The sequence below is a fragment of the Periplaneta americana genome, chromosome 3 (genome assembly GCF_040183065.1).
Source record: "Periplaneta americana isolate PAMFEO1 chromosome 3, P.americana_PAMFEO1_priV1, whole genome shotgun sequence".
Lineage (NCBI taxonomy): Eukaryota > Metazoa > Arthropoda > Insecta > Blattodea > Blattidae > Periplaneta > Periplaneta americana.
In genome coordinates this window covers 194,945,240-194,963,505 of record NC_091119.1, presented here as the reverse complement: position 1 = coordinate 194,963,505, position 18,266 = coordinate 194,945,240, and the positions used below count along the sequence as shown (strand labels likewise).

General features: G+C 34.4%; 1 protein-coding gene across 4 annotated transcripts in view; it reads left to right on the top strand.

The window, feature by feature from the left end:
- The first annotated feature begins 976 nt into the window (after positions 1-976).
- Positions 977-18,266, top strand: part of Hmgcl (hydroxymethylglutaryl-CoA lyase) — a 31,018-nt gene continuing 13,728 nt past the window's right edge. Inside the window, exon 1 of one of the 4 annotated variants that reach the window (XM_069822431.1) lies at positions 977-1,344. In XM_069822431.1, the coding sequence (XP_069678532.1) occupies positions 1,258-1,344 (87 nt within the window). In that variant the 5' untranslated portion in view covers positions 977-1,257. The other 3 variants (XM_069822432.1, XM_069822433.1, XM_069822434.1) reach the window with 3 other exon arrangements.

Sequence of the window (18,266 nt, the reverse complement as noted above, 5' to 3'; positions counted from 1 at the left end):
TTCCTACGAAATTCCTCTACAACACGTGCATAAGAACGACTGGAAAAATAATGTTTAACAATGAAAATTCGTTGCTCTTGGGAAAACGGCATGTTTGCCGAGCAATAAACAAAGAACTACTGCAAGCGTCAGTGTATAGATACACATCGCAATGATGTCTATACCCATGATGCTATCTAGCGGTAGCCGATAGCTCTTTCCAACTACACTACTCAATATAGACACTATAATTTTATTTTAATGTGCGCGACTTTTAGATCGCTCTGTATAACTGTTTTATAAATTCTAACTTTCAGCTTCTTCGAGAGCAGACTGGATGATAAAAGCTTCGCAACCGGGCTTATCCCATAGTCATTCTGCTTTTAATTTCCTCTCGTGGAAGTACTTGTTTACGAGCCTAAATTATGAAAGCATCATAAGGGGACCGACAAAATGAAGTCTGAGCTTTAAGAAGTCTGTAATACTCAAAGGGTGGAATCCTCTTTGATAATCGATTGGTACCGTCTGTTACGTGTGCGTTATTGTGTCAGAAGAGGCAGTGCTTGGTGTAACGGATTCTAAAAGTCACGGCTAACCGCTAATCCTCATTCCTATGGATGTGTTCGCACGACTTCGCTAAAAGAATAAATCAATAAACTCGCAGGGTTTTCCGCGTGCTTCATGTCCCATCTCTCGTCTTTCTGTAGTGTCAACTGTATTCTTTGTTACATCAGATCTGCTCGCAACCTTGGTAATCCAAAGGTGCTCTTTTAGTGTTAAAGATCTGCCGCCATTCACTTTCCTAGTCGAAGTGTCTGCTAGCACATTCTGCCCTTCCGCAGTGATGTAAATACGATGACGCTCGTGGCCTCTTATCTATGATGGACTTCGTCCATAAGCGGGGGTTACTGCATGGATGAGTTGTAACATATTTTTATGATATAACCAGCGACTAGACGCATTTGCATATAACAGGAAAGTCATAGACGCTGCAGTCATTAGTCTGTCAAGTTCTCTCGTGTCTGCAGCTTCGTTCTTGTTTTGCTCTGGAATAGTCCACGACTAGCGCAATACCAAGGCGAGGGATTTCACAAGTGATAAACGACTATTATTAATAAACCAATTCATATCTGTGGTATCAGCTGTAATCAACTTTGGACTTGTATACAGTTGTGAAGAAGATCATATAAAAAGATTAAATCTGATAAACTTTATTATTGAACATAGGGGAACGTTTTGTAGACAGGAAGAGCAAAAGTTAGAACTGTACGAAATAGGATGGGCGTAGTTCCTTATGACAATGTAATCGTGTTCGGTGAAGACGGTAGAGACAGGACAAACGAGTCACCAGTGTGTATATCAGGGGTAAGTATTTTTTATTCTTTTTAATACAGACGCAACTAGCTTTTAATCTAACAAGAAAATCTTCCATAATCATTGGGTCGAAACCGTTCTTGATATTTCGTACATGAGAATGTACTACAAATTAAATTAAATAACATAATAATGTATATGGGCTATTCCAAATGAAATCGATCAGTAAAAAACCTCGCATTTTTATACTCTAATTTTTTCCCTATTTATACAAGGTGCTGAGGAGAGTGCATTTTCAAAAATATACTATCGAAAGTCAAACGGTTTTCGTATTGTTGAGCGACAAATTTAGCGTATTTTATAAAAACAAGCCTCTTTCAGCGCTCAGAACTCTGGAACCATTTACTGCAGAACATTGAACGGGAGCTCATTTTGTAGCTGACATTTAGTAGGTTATGTTAAGAAGTAATATTTATTTTTATTGTACACAGAGAGACTGATAATCTGATTTTACTTACTTTTAGGCTTTTTGCCAATTTGTAAAAATGTAAAAAAAATATTGAGAAAAAACCTTGCATTATTAACAGGGATTGGGCATTGTTTGCTTTGTGGCATGGCAATAAGTTTCGAAGGTATTAAATTATTTTCACACGCCTGGACTTGAACGGCGCAGTACCGCACGCACTGGCCGAGAGCGGAAGATAAGCGAGCGTTGGACGTCATTATACTCCTGTGTTTATGAAAACTTGTGATAAAGCTAGCCCAGCTATGCGCTACTAGATGAAACATCACGTGTTTGTCTCCTGGCCTTGCTTGTCTCGGCTAGCTCCTGTCTCACAGTCAGCTGGTTACTTCAAGCGCGTACTATTTATTTTCTTTATTTGATATTTTCAATATTTTCTTATCAACATACCATCAGTAAAAAATATGTTTATTTGTACTTTCAGTGCAGAATCTAACTATATATTTTTAAAATATTTTTTCGGTGGCAAAGCCGTCTTAATGAGGAAAAATCTAATTTTCTTCATTTCCATAAAAAGTAAGAAAATCTGTTTATATGTCAATATAAACTTTAATTTCTCAGCATCAAAATAAACCATGATTTTGATCATTGGGTGAAAGGGTTTCGGAGCTACAACAGTTTAAAGTTGCAAATTTTATGAAAATACGATAAATTTAAATATTTTTAATTTAAACACTATAAAGTTCTGGTGCCTCAAACTTTGCAGAAAGCATTGTATCATAGTTCTCTACGTACAAAAAAAGTTTCATTGTATTTAGAAATTGTAAGGTCAATTTTCTCTATATTTCGGTCGATTTGAGATGGAATAGCTCATATATATAAAGTGAAAAGAAACTAAATACAGTCCTTTTGAGAGAAGAATCAGGGAGTGGGAGTTAAACATAAAAGTATATAGTTGTGGTCTTTTTGTGAAGGGATTTTTAAAAAATTACTATTTTTAGTTGAATTTTGGAATGCGTATTCCAGAAAACTGGAGACGTTGGAGAGGTGATATTAGGGGATTTTACAGAGCAACAAATGTGTCCTTTATTGGTTTGTTGCGTAACATTGACAGTTTGGCCGCAACATCATAGAAGAAGTGTATGCTATGAAGACGTGTCAACCGTGCATTCAGTGATGGTACTGTCTTCAACCACGAGTCTTTGGGGACTGAGACGAAGCGGGGTAATGCTGTGAATGAATGTTGATGTCATAAGATATCATAAGGTCACACACGTTGGTACTCGTATCTGTATTGGCTAGCTCTCACAGCACAAACAATAACATTGATACACACACATATTGGTACTACCCTAGTTACAAAATCAGATCACTGTTAATCTCCTGGTCTTTTAATCTCTCCATACAGGAAATAACATATGCAGGAGAGCGCATGGTTTTTAAACTGACGTTATAACGGTAATATTATCTATCTACTTCGCTCCAATAGATGACGCAATAGTAAGCACATTCCTTTCACAGTTGATCTCCTGGTTGGAGAACGGTAGAAGGAAGTCGGAAGAAAGGCTAGAACGGGAAATACACAGCCACCAATGTCCGTCTGTGACACGTTAGATTACTGAAACTTTCATGCAGTTAATATAGTTCGAGCGTCCAATTAATACCCAGACGATGTCAAAGAGGGCGCTTTCTTTTGAAAGATAAGGTAATAGTTTGTTTATTGATTAGGCCTTCTCGGATATCACTGCAATCACAAGGAGCGGTAACACACTACGTCTATCAATGATGCGTTAGCAATTATTGTAATTGACGTTCTCATATCTACAGTATTCTATTGTACAGTAATTGCAAATCCAGTATACACCGTATTCTACGAGCACTAATCAACATCTTGTGCCATATGCTAGATTATCCAAAAGTAAGAACAGGTACAAAATTTCTGTCATTGTCCTGTGACATCCTGCGACCCACTCTATGAGTGTAAACACTTTCAAACAGTAATATATCAGTGGCTCATAAAAAATCCCTATTATAGTCTTGAAAAATTGTATAATACTTCTGTAAATATAACATTTTAATTATTGTATTTGACTAAAATATTTGTACATTTGACTATGTCCATAACATTACTTGGTGCATATGACAAATAAAAATGATTATGATTATTTCATGTGTAATAAAAACCAATGTTATCGTATCTGGAGTTGATTCATGACGTCAAAAAAGTTAATAGTCTTAATTTCAATTTTAATTAGATAATTCTGATTGTTGTCTTATACAGTGTAAATGTTCGATTATTAAGGAGTCCTCTGAAGTTAAGTATTTAGGCATAATTTTCGATAATCATTTAGAATGGAACCAACACATTAATTACCTTTGTAATAAATTACATAAAATAATATATTATTTTGTTTTATTGAGGAATTACTTGTCAATAAGTTTATTACGCACAATATATTTAACTTTATTTCAATCAGTAATTATGTATGGAATTATAGGATGGGGTAGCTCATTTAAATCCAATTTCAATCCACTTTATTTATTACAGAAGAAAATAATTAAAATATGTCTTCATAAACATATTGATTTTCCATCTCAAAATTTGTTTCTAGACTTTAATGTACTTAACGTAAGACAAATTTATTATATTGTATTAATAAAATTCATACATAAAAACCGAAATAATTTTGAATTGTATTCTCAAAGTTATGAAACAAAAGGTATGAATTCTTTAAGATTGTTTGAACCAAAATGCAACACTGTTACAGTATTTAATCGTAGTAGTAATTTAGGCCCAAGAATATATAACAAATTTATATTTAAATATCCTAATCTTGTCAATTCTAATAGTTCTACTATTAAATTTAAAAATTTATGTATGGATTTTACAAAAATTGAAAAATTGTAAATTTAAATTTATATATTCTAATTGCATAGTAGACATAAGACAAATTGTATTATATACTTATTAATTTCAATTCAGGAATCCGCCCCTGAGCACGAGTTCTACTCTTTCAGGGGCGAGCTAATGTTTTTTCTATATATATTACATTTTATGTTACAATTATTAGCAAAATAAATTAATTAATTAATTAAAAGTCATCTTATAGCTTAAAATGTATTCACTGGGATGGTGGTAGTAGAAATCGATGTATTGATATCTATACAAAAATAACTGTGACCGGGAATTTTCTTTGGAACTAAAATGTGGCAACACCGCTTGACATTACAAGAATTGATGCGTACAGCCTTCCGCCTGTGTATGAATCTAAGTAAATCCATGGCGCTACAGCCTTTTGCAGGGCCAAGAGCGACCAGCCGGCTGCTGGCCTCACGTCCACATGCCGAAGCAGAGGTGGACGATCATCCAATCAGAATGGAAGTATCGTGTGGTCAGCACGATGATCCCCCCAGCCGTTATAGCTGGTTTGCGAAACCGGATTTTCGCTACATATCATAGCTCCCCAAGTGCATCACGATACTGGGTGGGCACCGATTCCATACACTGGCCGAAATTTCTAGAAACCATGATTTTTGAGATAGTGCAATATAGTATTGGGGCGACGATATATTCCATACAGAACACACTACAAAAACATTTTAACACACAGGTAAGACATGCAAATAAATACAACTTAACAGGTATATACAAACTGTCATGCGACAGTTGCAATGACTTCTACATTGGACAGACTGGAAGATCATTTCAAACACGTTACAAGGAACATATCACAGCCATAGTCAGACTACATAACAATTCAACCTATGTAGAATACATCGCAAACTCCAATCACAACTACAGCAACATAGACACAGACAGGAAAATACCACACATCCAGCCAAAGAACCAGAAACTTGACACTCTAGGTTAGAACAATATGAAATTTACAAACATACAAAAACACATCCCCAGTATATCTTGAACACTCAACTCAATTTTAAGGGGAGGCAGAGGTGAAATTTTGAACAAAACTGAAGAAAATTTGGTTTTTTTCCATTTTTATTATCTTTATACACTATATTTTCATATTCCGATGTTAGTTTTTGATTTTGTGCCCTTTAAAGTATGAAATTAAAACCAAGATAACTGTATTACTATATTATTCCCATAATAAACTAATACTTATCATTATTTATATACCTTCTCTGAACATATAAATTTATTTATTTATTTATTTATTTATTTATTTATTTATTTATTTATTTATTTATTTATTTATTTATTTATTTATTTATTTATTTATTTATTTATTTATTTATTTATTTATTTATTTATTTATTTATTTATTTATTTATTTATTTATTTATTTATTTATTTATTTATTTATTTATTTATTTATTTATTTATTTATTTATTTATTTATTTATTTATTTATTTATTTATTTATTTATTTATTTATTTATTTATTTATTTATTTATTTATTTATTTATTTATTTATTTATTTATTTATTTATTTATTTATTTATTTATTTATTTATTTATTTATTTATTTATTTATTTATTTATTTATTTATTTATTTATTTATTTATTTATTTATTTATTTATTTATTTATTTATTTATTTATTTATTTATTTATTTATTTATTTATTTATTTATTTATTTATTTATTTATTTATTTATTTATTTATTTATTTATTTATTTATTTATTTATTTATTTATTTATTTATTTATTTATTTATTTATTTATTTATTTATTTATTTATTTATTTATTTATTTATTTATTTATTTATTTATTTATTTATTTATTTATTTATTTATTTATTTATTTATTTATTTATTTATTTATTTATTTATTTATTTATTTATTTATTTTGCTAATAATTGTAACATAAAATACCAAAATATAAAATAAAAAGAAATATTGAAAATTTCTTACAATATGGTGCATGGAGCATTTTATATCAAACGATATAAAGTTTTATAAAATTATTAATATTTACAAAACTATTGTACTTAGAAAGTTGAAACTTGGTATGTCCATTACTAATAACATACTTAGTATCCATGATCAATTTCAAATAAATCGGATAAATTTTGTGGATTCTGAAGTATTCACCTTTGCCTCCTCTTAAAGCACACATCCTTTTCGACACAATCATGAACACACCCCACTACAGCAAGAACCCTGAAGATAGCGCGGGGCCTTCACTAGGCTTTGGACAATGAAGGATAACACTTCAAAACTAGTCAGCCGGGTGATTTCCTAAAAAGTTAACACAGTAAAGAAGTTGTAAAGTTAATCAGTGATTATAAAAGAGTTAAAAGTGTATACAGAACAATGAAGAATTTATTTAACCTCGGATTCCACACTCTAGCGGGCCAAGTGTTCACAGCAACTGTTGGCAGTGTAGGGACCCAGCGATTCTAGCTAAAAATTTGGCGGACACATGTTTGATTTCCGACAGGGAGTTGGAGAAACATCACGCTCCAATAGGAACAAGGCGTGTGTCTCTCTTGTCTTGTGTTTTTTTTTCTATGCTGTCAGCCTATCACATAACCAGGGAGTCCCGTTTGTCTGGCCATGATTCATGTCCCTCACATAAACCCGAGTCACACGGGGATAGTTTACAGGAGTCAAGTGCTTGAAGCCTCTAAACTTTATGCTATATTTGTGATCACACGGAGACATTAAACTTGAAACCATGTTTAAAAAAAAGCGCGCGCTGAATTTTGTATTCGCAGTGGTGTTTGAATCTAGAATATGCCATTAGGAAAGTTCAGGATAACAGGCAGGGTTTGGAATTGAACGGGTTACATCAGCTTCTTGTCTATGCGGATGACGTGAATATGTTAGGAGAAAATACACAAACGATTAGGGAAAACACGGAAATTTTACTTGAAGCAAGTAGAGCGATCGGTTTGGAAGTAAATCCCGAAAAGACAAAGTATATGATTATGTCTCGTGACCAGAATATTGTACGAAATGGAAATATAAAAATTGGAGATTTATCCTTCGAAGAGGTGGAAAAATTCAAATATCTTGGAGCAACAGTAACAAATATAAATGACACTCGGGAGGAAATTAAACGCAGAATAAATATGGGAAATGCGTGTTATTATTCGGTTAAGAAGCTCTTATCATCCAGTCTGCTGTCCAAAAATCTGAAAGTTAGAATTTATAAAACAGTTATATTACCGGTTCTTCTGTATGGTTGTGAAACTTGGACTCTCACTCTGAGAGAGGAACATAGGTTCAGGGTGTTTGAGAATAAGGTGCTTAGGAAAATATTTGGGGCTAAGCGGGATGAAGTTACAGGAGAATGGAGAAAGTTACACAACACAGAACTGCACGCATTGTATTCTTCACCTGACATAATTAGGAACATTAAATCCAGACGTTTGAGATGGGCAGGGCATGTAGCACGTATGGGCGAATCCAGAAATGCATATAGAGTGTTAGTTGGGAGACCGGAGGGAAAAAGACCTTTAGGGAGGCCGAGAGGTAGATGGGAGGATAATATTAAAATGGATTTGAGGGAGATGGGGTATGAAGATAGAGACTGGATTAATCTTGCACAGGATAGGGACCGCTGGCGGGCTTATGTGAGGGCGGCAATGAACCTTCGGGTTCCTTAAAAGCCATTTGTAAGTAAGTAAGTGGTGTTTAAATTCTTGTATTCTGTTATAATTAATAAAAATCAATAGCGAACTGGCATTTTTAGTTTGGTGGAACTGAAGATGCCACCAGCACATATTCAAGCATGTGTGCAGCTAATTGGCGCCTTGTTATTGTATGAATTACAAAATATTCTTGAAAAAAAGGAAAAGAGAATATGGGTTAAGAAATGGATTCGTATATAGAAGAATTATGCACGGTGCATCTAATACCTTGTTGAAAGAATTAGCTGAAGAAGATCCTGCAGAATACTGGAAACATCTCAGAATGAGTCCTGTTTTAAGGGTTTTTAACTTTTTTCGAACCACTTCTACGTCTATGTTTTCGAAACCTTGTTCCATGAGTTCACTGACTGGTTTCTGGAATAATAATTCCCGCTTGTTTTTATTGAGGTATTCTTTGTCACGTATATTCCATACAAGTTCATACTTCTCATACACTTCCAAAAACTTTATGATATCGTTGGAATTCCACTTAGGGGCGCTCATTATTAATAATTATTAATTTACTTCGACAATAGGTCTGAAACTACAAACTTTCTACTTGCCAAGTTGCTACAGTTTCGCATTCACACGCGGGAAGTGGTGGAATCAAGTTGGTCACGTGACGGGAAAGTGGACACAAAAGTTAACGGGTCGTCAACTCAAATTCTGCTTGACCCCCAAGTCACAACTTGACTGTCTCGACCATATCACACGGGGAAAGTTGAAGGAAAGTCGACTTGCTCCAAGCACTTGACTCCTGTAAACCATCCCCGTCTGAATTAGCCTATACTGTAGTAAAGACGAACGGAGAAAAGGGCACAAGCCTTGAAGGCAGATGATAAATCCAAATCACTGAAATGGTACTTCAAAGAGGTTGTAAATGAAAAAGGCGTGGTCTACACAAGTACGATACGAACTATAAAGTTGTGGATTATATTTACATGTCAAAGTCCATGAAAAAATATAGCCATAATAGCCTCAGAGCCAATTAAGTTAATCGATGCACAAGCCACGTACTTTGATCTCTATTTTCATATCAACTTGTTTTCATGCTCATAAACACAATTCCGATTGTTTATGGACTTTGTAAATCATTAATGACGCATTATAAAATGAAGTAACGGATGTCATAATAGTTTACGTCTACAGCAACAACTCCGCAAAATATGCATAAAAAATTTCGTATAATCGTTTTCTCTTCACTACCGTCGTCCTGTCCACACCTGTGGAGTAACGGTCAGCGCGTCTGGCCGCGAAACCAGGTGGCCCGGGTTCGAATCCCGGTTGGGGAAAGTTACCTGCTTCAGATTTTTCCGGGGATTTCCCTCACCCCAATTATGAGCAAATGCTGGGCAACTATCGGTGCTAGACACTGGACTCATTTCACTGGCATTATCACCTTCATCTCATTCAGACGCTAAATAACCTACTAAAAAAAAACAATGTTACGAGCTTTAATTTGGCTAAGGTTTTCCTTCAATTATTTTAGGTAAAAATCCCCTTATCTTATGGAATGGCGAAAGCGTCTCGGTATATTTAGCTATTAAAAACGGAGGGTAGCTGCGAATATATTGAATAAGCAGTCGTGGGCAGCCGAAAAGAGGTGGTCCTCCAGCTTGGGGGTTGGGCGAAGGGCTAACAACCCATCACTGTAAAAAAAACAGCCTGTTACGAAACCTAACAATAAGCCTCGGAATAGGACTGATTCTCCGGCGCGAACGTAGATGGGAGGATAATATTAAAATGGATTTGAGGGAGGTGGGATATGATGGTAGGGACTGGATTAATCTTGCACAGGATAGGGACCGATGGCGGGCTTATGTAAGGGCGGCAATGAACCTCCGGGTTCCTTAAAACCATAAGTAAGTAAGAGGCTAAGAAAGTTCCAAATTTGAACTTGAAATAGTCTGCACTCTGCACCCAATCCTTCCAATCCATAACAAACCTCTTTGCCTTATTTATAAACTGACCTGCAATCCGTTATGTATATTACACAACATAAGTTTCCGTTATACTGAGCGGGACTTATGACAGAAACTAAATTGTAAGAGGATCTAACAATAAGACAATCAGTCTGTAAGACGAACGGTTGTGGTTTGGCCCTTACGAGAGGTGAAACGCAAGACACTTGAGATGAGTTGTACAAATCACTGCTTCACAACTAATTGAAGCAGAGTTCAGCTGGTGACTTGTAGCTTTATTAAAATTCTATGCTCATTATTTTGTCTTCAGAGTTTCCTATCTTTATCATAAACTCAGAAATATTAAGGAAAATAATCATTGTTCCAGGCTTTGATTAAATTGCCTCTTACCTTTACAGTTTAATGGAAAGGAAGTACCATTGCAATTCTGTATAGATTAAAGAAGAAGAAGAATATTTTGAATGTGAAGAAGAAATTTCCGAATGAGACTGCGGATTTGATCTTGGAATGGAATTTACAAGAAGGGGGCACTATGGCTCAGCACTGCGACCTATCACGATCTATTGCGCTAACCCTTAAGCTAGGCGCATTCCCAAACCCGCACCGGCTGACTACACTAAGGTTCGCTGCGTACCCAGGTTTCGAGCAGGCAACCCCCCCTCGTCCCTAGGCCCTCATTGCGTTGCAAAGATTTTCCTTATACTGGTATATATTTTAGTAATATTTTATCACTTTCATAATCCAAAGTATTGCTTTATTTTTTCCTCGATAAACTTGGCTCGCACATGTCATATTCTATGAAAATTCTAATTTTTCTTCGTGCTTCTGATGTCACATCATATGGAATGACGCATTCGTTAATGAAGTGTAATATTATCAAATCACAGTTTCTTATTTAACTGTGATCAAACATTACATAATACAGTAAACCCTCGTTAAGATGAATCTCAAGGGACCGAAAAATCGAACTTCGTCTTAACCGAATTCTGATGGATTTTTGTTGCAATGAGTCTACTATCATTCTTTCAGTTCAAAACACTTTCTCGTGGTTTGTAGTTAGTAATAATGAATTTAGAATTATGTACCTGTGAACCTTTCTGAATACTGTGTTAGAGGAATGCATCATCAATACTGGAGGTTTAGGGAAGTCTCCATATCTGATCTCTTTCCATCTTTTCCTTGGTTGGTCCAAGTTCCTCTTCCAGATATAGAGGTTATTCAGTTTATAAAAATTATCACTTCTATTACCACAATGAACTTAATTTAAATCACTCGTAACTCACTTACTTTGCTCTCATATTGTTAGAACATTAAAGAACCTCATATTCCACTTGTTCATATTTCACTGCAAGAATTCGCTTAATTTTTCCTGATGAGGAACCGGAAGCAGCAGCAGCAGCGTAAATTTTATCTTTGTTTTTTTTTTTTATGGTCGAAGGAGTATATTTTGAATTTGATAATGTTTTGCAATTTCAGCTTTTGTCATAGTACCGTGATACACTTCATTCAAAATTTTAACTTTGATTTTGATACAGTATCTATAGTTTTTTCCATATTTCACTCAAGTTGTTGCTCATATTGAAGTGTTAACCCGAACCCTGGCCGTGAGAAACTTTTTTTTTTATTATTGACAGGAACATGTATGGTACATAAGTGTCAGCCTAAAAAGGCTTTTACTTTAACAGAGATGGTTAACAAGCATGAACATTTATATTTAATTGAGGTGACCGATCTTGACGGTAGTTGTTGTTTTATACTCTTGTTGCCAGGGCTCTTATCAGAGGATTTGGGTGGTACAGCAAGTCCTTATGAAAGTTTTCTGTAAATTTCTGTACAATGTCGTAGAATGATTCTATTTCAAGCATGTCTTGTAGTTGTTTATTGGTGGTTCTATAGTCTGCACCAGTGATAGTTAGGGATACTTTTCTCTGTATAGCATGAAGACGTCTGATAATTTGGAATTTTGCATTGCTCCAGATTTCGCAGCCATAGGTCATTTGAGATCTTATAACAGAAGTGTAAAGGATTTTTTTCAAGGGAAGTCTGATGTAAAGTGACTTCAACAATGGATATAGATGAATGAATCTGGCTAATGCTTTGTTACGAGCTGCTTCAACGTGGTGATGAAATCGAAGTTGTTTATCAAGTGTGACGTTTACAGATTGTTTATAATAGATATCTTCGGAGAAGAAATTGAGGTGATCTGGTATTTTTGGCTTTCTTCTGGTAAAAATGATGGCTTGAGTTTTAATTATATTGACTTTTATTCTCCAGTTTCTTAGCCACATTTCCAATATTTTGAGTTGTTTTTGCATAGTACGTTGTGCGATGTTGATTGAAGTGTCACTGGTGAAGTAATGGTGTCGTGAGAAACTATAAATCACTATAGCACTCAGTGACATCTCTCGACACAGGATGCACAGAAGACAAGCTGCTACTCTGGTTCCCGTGAGAAATACAGCAGTGCACATTATGCGTGTTCTAATCGATATCTTGAAGGACATTTGAAGCCTTTACTATGAAAGCAAGCGAAGAGAATTTCCATGCAATAAACTGTAAAGTGTGTAATATAAAAGTTGTCTTTCGTTCGTATTAAAAGAGAGGAGAAAAATCTGAGGACCAAAAATTTGTTCGAAATTCGTATAAACAGAAATTCGTATCAACCGAATAAAAATCCATTAAAACATTGCATTTGAGCCGGGACCAGGAAAATTGTTCGTATTAAGGAGGTGTTCGTCGTAACCGAGCTCATATTAACGAAGGTTTACTGCATTATGATATTCTGCATTGTATCGATATGAACTGGAAAATAGTTGAAGATAAAAGTGGAAGAAGCTGTACAATATAAGGACTCATAATCTTATAACAAATGCCACTGTTTATTTATTTCCGTAAGATAAGTTATTAACGCAGCAAACAACACAGTTCATTCAGCATATTAATTCAATTTACAAGTATAAAGATCCATCAGTTGTGTAGAAGGTATGTGTATTGAGAAATGTCAATTTTGTTCTAATATTTGCCTTTGGCCCTACAAAGCTTTAAGATAATTAGGTAGTGCACTCATGATTGTAATACATGAATAGTGAATTTCTTTTTTCATATAAAACAGTTGAGACTATAACAGAGGTTATACTGAGATCTGATTTTTGTGTCTTGCATTAAAATTATGACTGCTCTGATCAGTATTGAAAGTGTCTTGATTTTAAATATAAAACATCATCTGGGAAAGAATGCAGTCACAAATTAAAATCAAAATTAATAAATTTTGGAACAACTTTCCTTGCTTAGACCGGTTACCCTCGAAGTTTTTTTTTTCTTTTTGTGGGGGAGGAGGTCGATGTTCAACCAGTCGAGGAATGCTCACATCTAAGGCGTTAACGACAGTACCAAATACTTCTGCTGTTGCGAACAACGCACGCCTTCTATTTTATCAGAATGGAACAAGAATAACATTCGTCGGTCGTATGTTTGTCGTCTTTAGGACTGATACAGTTAATAGCATTGTAAGCAGAGTTGTGCCATTACGCGTAAAAATACTTTCCACCTGACACGTAAATTACGCGTAAAAAGCGTTAAATACGTAGAAAAAGTAAAGCACGTAAAAAAACTAGGGAAATGAAAGAAACCGTGGTTTTTTAATTATTATTCTTAAGTTATATGCATAAACACCTTTACAGGCAATCGGTATTAATGGCAGCAGGGATATCAGTCATACGTGCCAGTCGCCTTTAAAAGTGCCCCTAGTACTGATTTCTGTTAGAGGCTGGGTAATCCCCAGAGTTAAATAATAGAAACAAAGGAAAGTAGATTACATTATTTGCTTTGCATTATTTAAGAACCAAAACAAAGGTAGTTGTTTTTAGAGCATGTAAATGGTGAACCAATGTCGAAATAATCTGATATAATACTTATGGAATGCAGAAAAACAATAATTTCTCAGAGTTATTGTGAATAGAAGAATGGTATAAAAATTAAGATAGCTGCGCATTACATTTCTGCATTTCCTACGCGCATTCCAATTTCAATTTGGTAATCGCATTAAGAATTCAATGACGTAAAAATGAAACTTATATTAATTGTGAAATTTGTCACAAATATATCTTACCATGCTTAGGATTATATTTTAGGTACGTACATTCTCAAAAGTAAAAATAATAAAATAACTCACCATCTACGCAGCCAGCCATTTTCCTAGGTGTGGGTATGTGAATGATAGACACACCATTGTTTTCTGATACGTTAAATTTTACCACCTAAAACTGTCCGTAGACACAGTCATATAAATACAAAAAAGAAGAATAGATATTGTCACACAATATAATTATACAGTACATGAAACACACGTTCTGTATAAAAATAAACCGGCTTCTGTAGACACTGTAACACATTATAAGACACACTTGTGCTGGTTATCTCAACAATTTAGCCGATTGATCGCTTACAGAGGCCTGGATCATAACCATAGCCTACATTGTTCTATAAAGTTAACAAACAAACTACGACTATACTAACGCAATAACTGTCATTTTTATTCCATTTAAAGACCTGAGTTGCAATCTAATTATCTTGAAATCCCAGCAAGTTTATGTTGAATTTTGTATAAATCAATCAAGACAAGTTTTCGGGGTCACTTCCTTTCATTTACCATTATTTTGCCTTTTCCAATTATTCTATCATCACACTTTGTACAGCATACTTACTGTATATTCATATCCATAGAATAATGTGAAAAAAACCATTTCCATATTTTTTTCTTTTGGTACCTCTAAAGAGTGACAGCTGAAAGTAATAATAATAATAATAATAATAATAATAATAATAATAATAATAATAATAATAATAATAATAATAATAATAATAATTTACTGTAGCCTATGTGTTATTTCGTTACGGAATAATTTGGTTCTGACAGATGGATTTTGTCATTTGGAAGTTGGCGACACCAGACGGACAAGAGTAGTGGATAATCTATAAGGAAACGCTCGCTATCTGTTTACAATAAATAGGCTTATATCACAGTCTAGTATATACAGTCACGAAGCTTGAATTGTGAGGGTACTAGTAACAATAGACTGTGCAGGTACTATTTCGCATTGTCTGTGATGAGGCGATAGTAGCGATCCTAGTGGTTAGCAACTATCTATGGATTTTGTCTTCTTTACAAACAATGAAATAATGCAGCAGGTCATTCTGGTGATAAGGCCCAGTTTTCCCCTCTATTGTCAACGGTATTTTCTAGCTGTGTAGGCTATAATCTACAACAATAATAATTATAACTATTAGTCAAAGCGCAAATTTAACGAAGTTTGACTTGAAGAAGTGGAAATATATTTATTATAGATAAATTATTGTCCGTCTACCCAGGCACTTCCTCTGACCAAAGGATATAGGAAAAGGAACAACAGAAAACATCTTTATATTCTTGCTATCAAGACGCAGACGAGAAGATTTAATTAAGCCAAGTTTGAAAGTAACATGTACAGTAAATAGCTTGTAGCAATTACATGCCTTAACAAAATGTGAGAACATAAAAAATAAATGCGTTAGGACAAAGATTGTAACTGTACATGTTCGATTTTAACACGCAAGTTCACGGTCAGAATGTCCGTGATAATAGGTAGTAATTAATATCAAACTATTCCCATTTCTTACTTTCCAAACGCAGTTTCCTATTCAATACACGCACCACACTAAGACACTCATCTTATAGGTTACTGCCCTTAAGAAGTGAAAATAGAGAACATCGACATGACCCAAGATTTTGAAAGCTTATAACTTTTTTGTACTTGCTCAGAAAATGGCTTTTGGAACGTGGTTAGCTTTGCGTAGAATGCCTTGCCCAAGGTTAAAAAATAAACCCCTACGAACCATAATTTAGAGGCGTTAAGAACGCTCTCGTTTTTGTACACGTTTTTATGTGTTCCCTGCGGTAATAAGAAGGAGCGGGGTGAATAAACCACCTTGAAAAGTCACCGAGCAAGGTCGTAACAAGTAAGCAATCTGTATTGTTAACCAGAATAATATGTTCAAAGTACAGTACATTCTTGACATCATGTCAGAAAAACATAACACGCCTCTCCCAAACCTACATAGCCTACATGTATAAAAAGAGCAAAGTCATCATTATCATTTTTGTTAACCTACTAGATAACCTCTGAACTACTCTGACGCAAAGACGCTAGCGCTGCTACAGAGTACGGACGTGGAAAAATCGTACATTGCTATACAATAATGGCTCCTATAGTGTTGTTAGCAGTACGTCGCTGTGTAAAAAGCACTGTAAAATGCGTTCACATTGTGCTTCGAAATTCATCAGTAAGTAAGGAAAAAACATGCAGAATATAACAACGTTAAATGATTGTGTACGGTACACATTTGACATGTCTGCAGCGTGTTGGGTCATTTTGACGTCAGTGAATTGTTCTGTCGTTTTTCTAGAACTACGTCAATGGCTAACCTTCCCGGGTATAGCATATGTTCTTTCTAAGTTATACATTGTGTAGAAAGCGAATGTAATATGTGGGATTTAATGAAGTCGTTCACACAACAGTGCCGGAAAAAATACAAATACAGCTGCCCCGAAACTGAGGTGAGGTTATGTGTGTTGTCAAAGATGTATGCTTCAATCAGTTACCGTGCAGGATATTGAGTTGAATGTGTTATAACTAGCCGAATGTTGGTGAGTACATAGCGAAGTGATCTGCAATATAATTCTATTGTTGCGGCATTTGCATTTTGCGGAATTGAGTAAAAAAGAAACATAACCTTATCACACCAATAACATGTTGAATGTATCAGGTAGGCTATATTTAATAAATTAATAGTCACAACAACATCATTTGAAGACTATAAGTTTAGTCACATAAATTTTATATTGACGTCAGTATTAGTTATCAATATTACGTGTGTCGGAAATACAAAGATAGCCTACTGACCCAAATAATCACGTCAAGCATAATTGTTCGCATCAACCGTATTGTGTTACGACATTTATTATTTAATAATGCGAAAGTTAACTTATGGATTTCACTGAACTAAAACCTTGAAGTCTTACTCGAGTGTAATATAGGCCTAACTTAGCCTATTCTTTATTGCAGTGATAACTAGTTTATTAATAAGTTCCTTGATAATGAATAATGTTGCGCTAAAACTCAGTATCTGTTGCCACTACCAGTTCCTAGTCGGCATCTTGTAAAATAACACAGAAGCAGCAGATATTAAGTTTTTCCCAAATTTGGTTTTCTCTACCCTTCTCTCTTCCTTTTCACCCTTTGTGACAAGATTCTGTACGGTTTGATGAGTTACATTACTGACAAGCAGAACCTCTGTCGGTGATCATAAGGTTAGGTTGGTTTTTAAGAGAATAAAACAGTGATAAGTAATCTCATTGTCAGTAATAAGGTTACGTATGGTTTTATGAGGAGACATTAACGACAAGTGTTCTTCGCAAAAGTAACATTTCAAACTTCGGTCTATAGAGTCTGTTTTACCTTTATAGTAATTTAGGAAGAAGCTATCTTATGTAGAAAACTAGGCTAGTTAGTGCTAATTTATGTAAAAGAAAATCGGAGAAACATTTTAAATAGTAAGCTTGATTCGAATAAATACAATTTAGCCTACACTCTCATAATATCACTGACCTATTTCATGACTGCAGTAAATAAAATTGAGTAACAAATTTTAAGGGTATAACTGACATCTCATAATATTTAGGCTATAAATGCTGTCCTTGAGGACATAGAAATTTTATACCGTAATTATAGTGTGATCATGAATGTTAAATACTATGCACACTGTATTTCAGATGTGAGACTCATACTTTGTTTCCCTATAAGTTAATCATAATAAATAAACTCCAATTTAGACAATATAGTTCATAGATACATAAGTTACATAATACACACTTTACAATGTGTGTGAAGACCTTTTTAATATATGAATTACATTAGCCTATATAGATAATTGTGTTAGTATACATG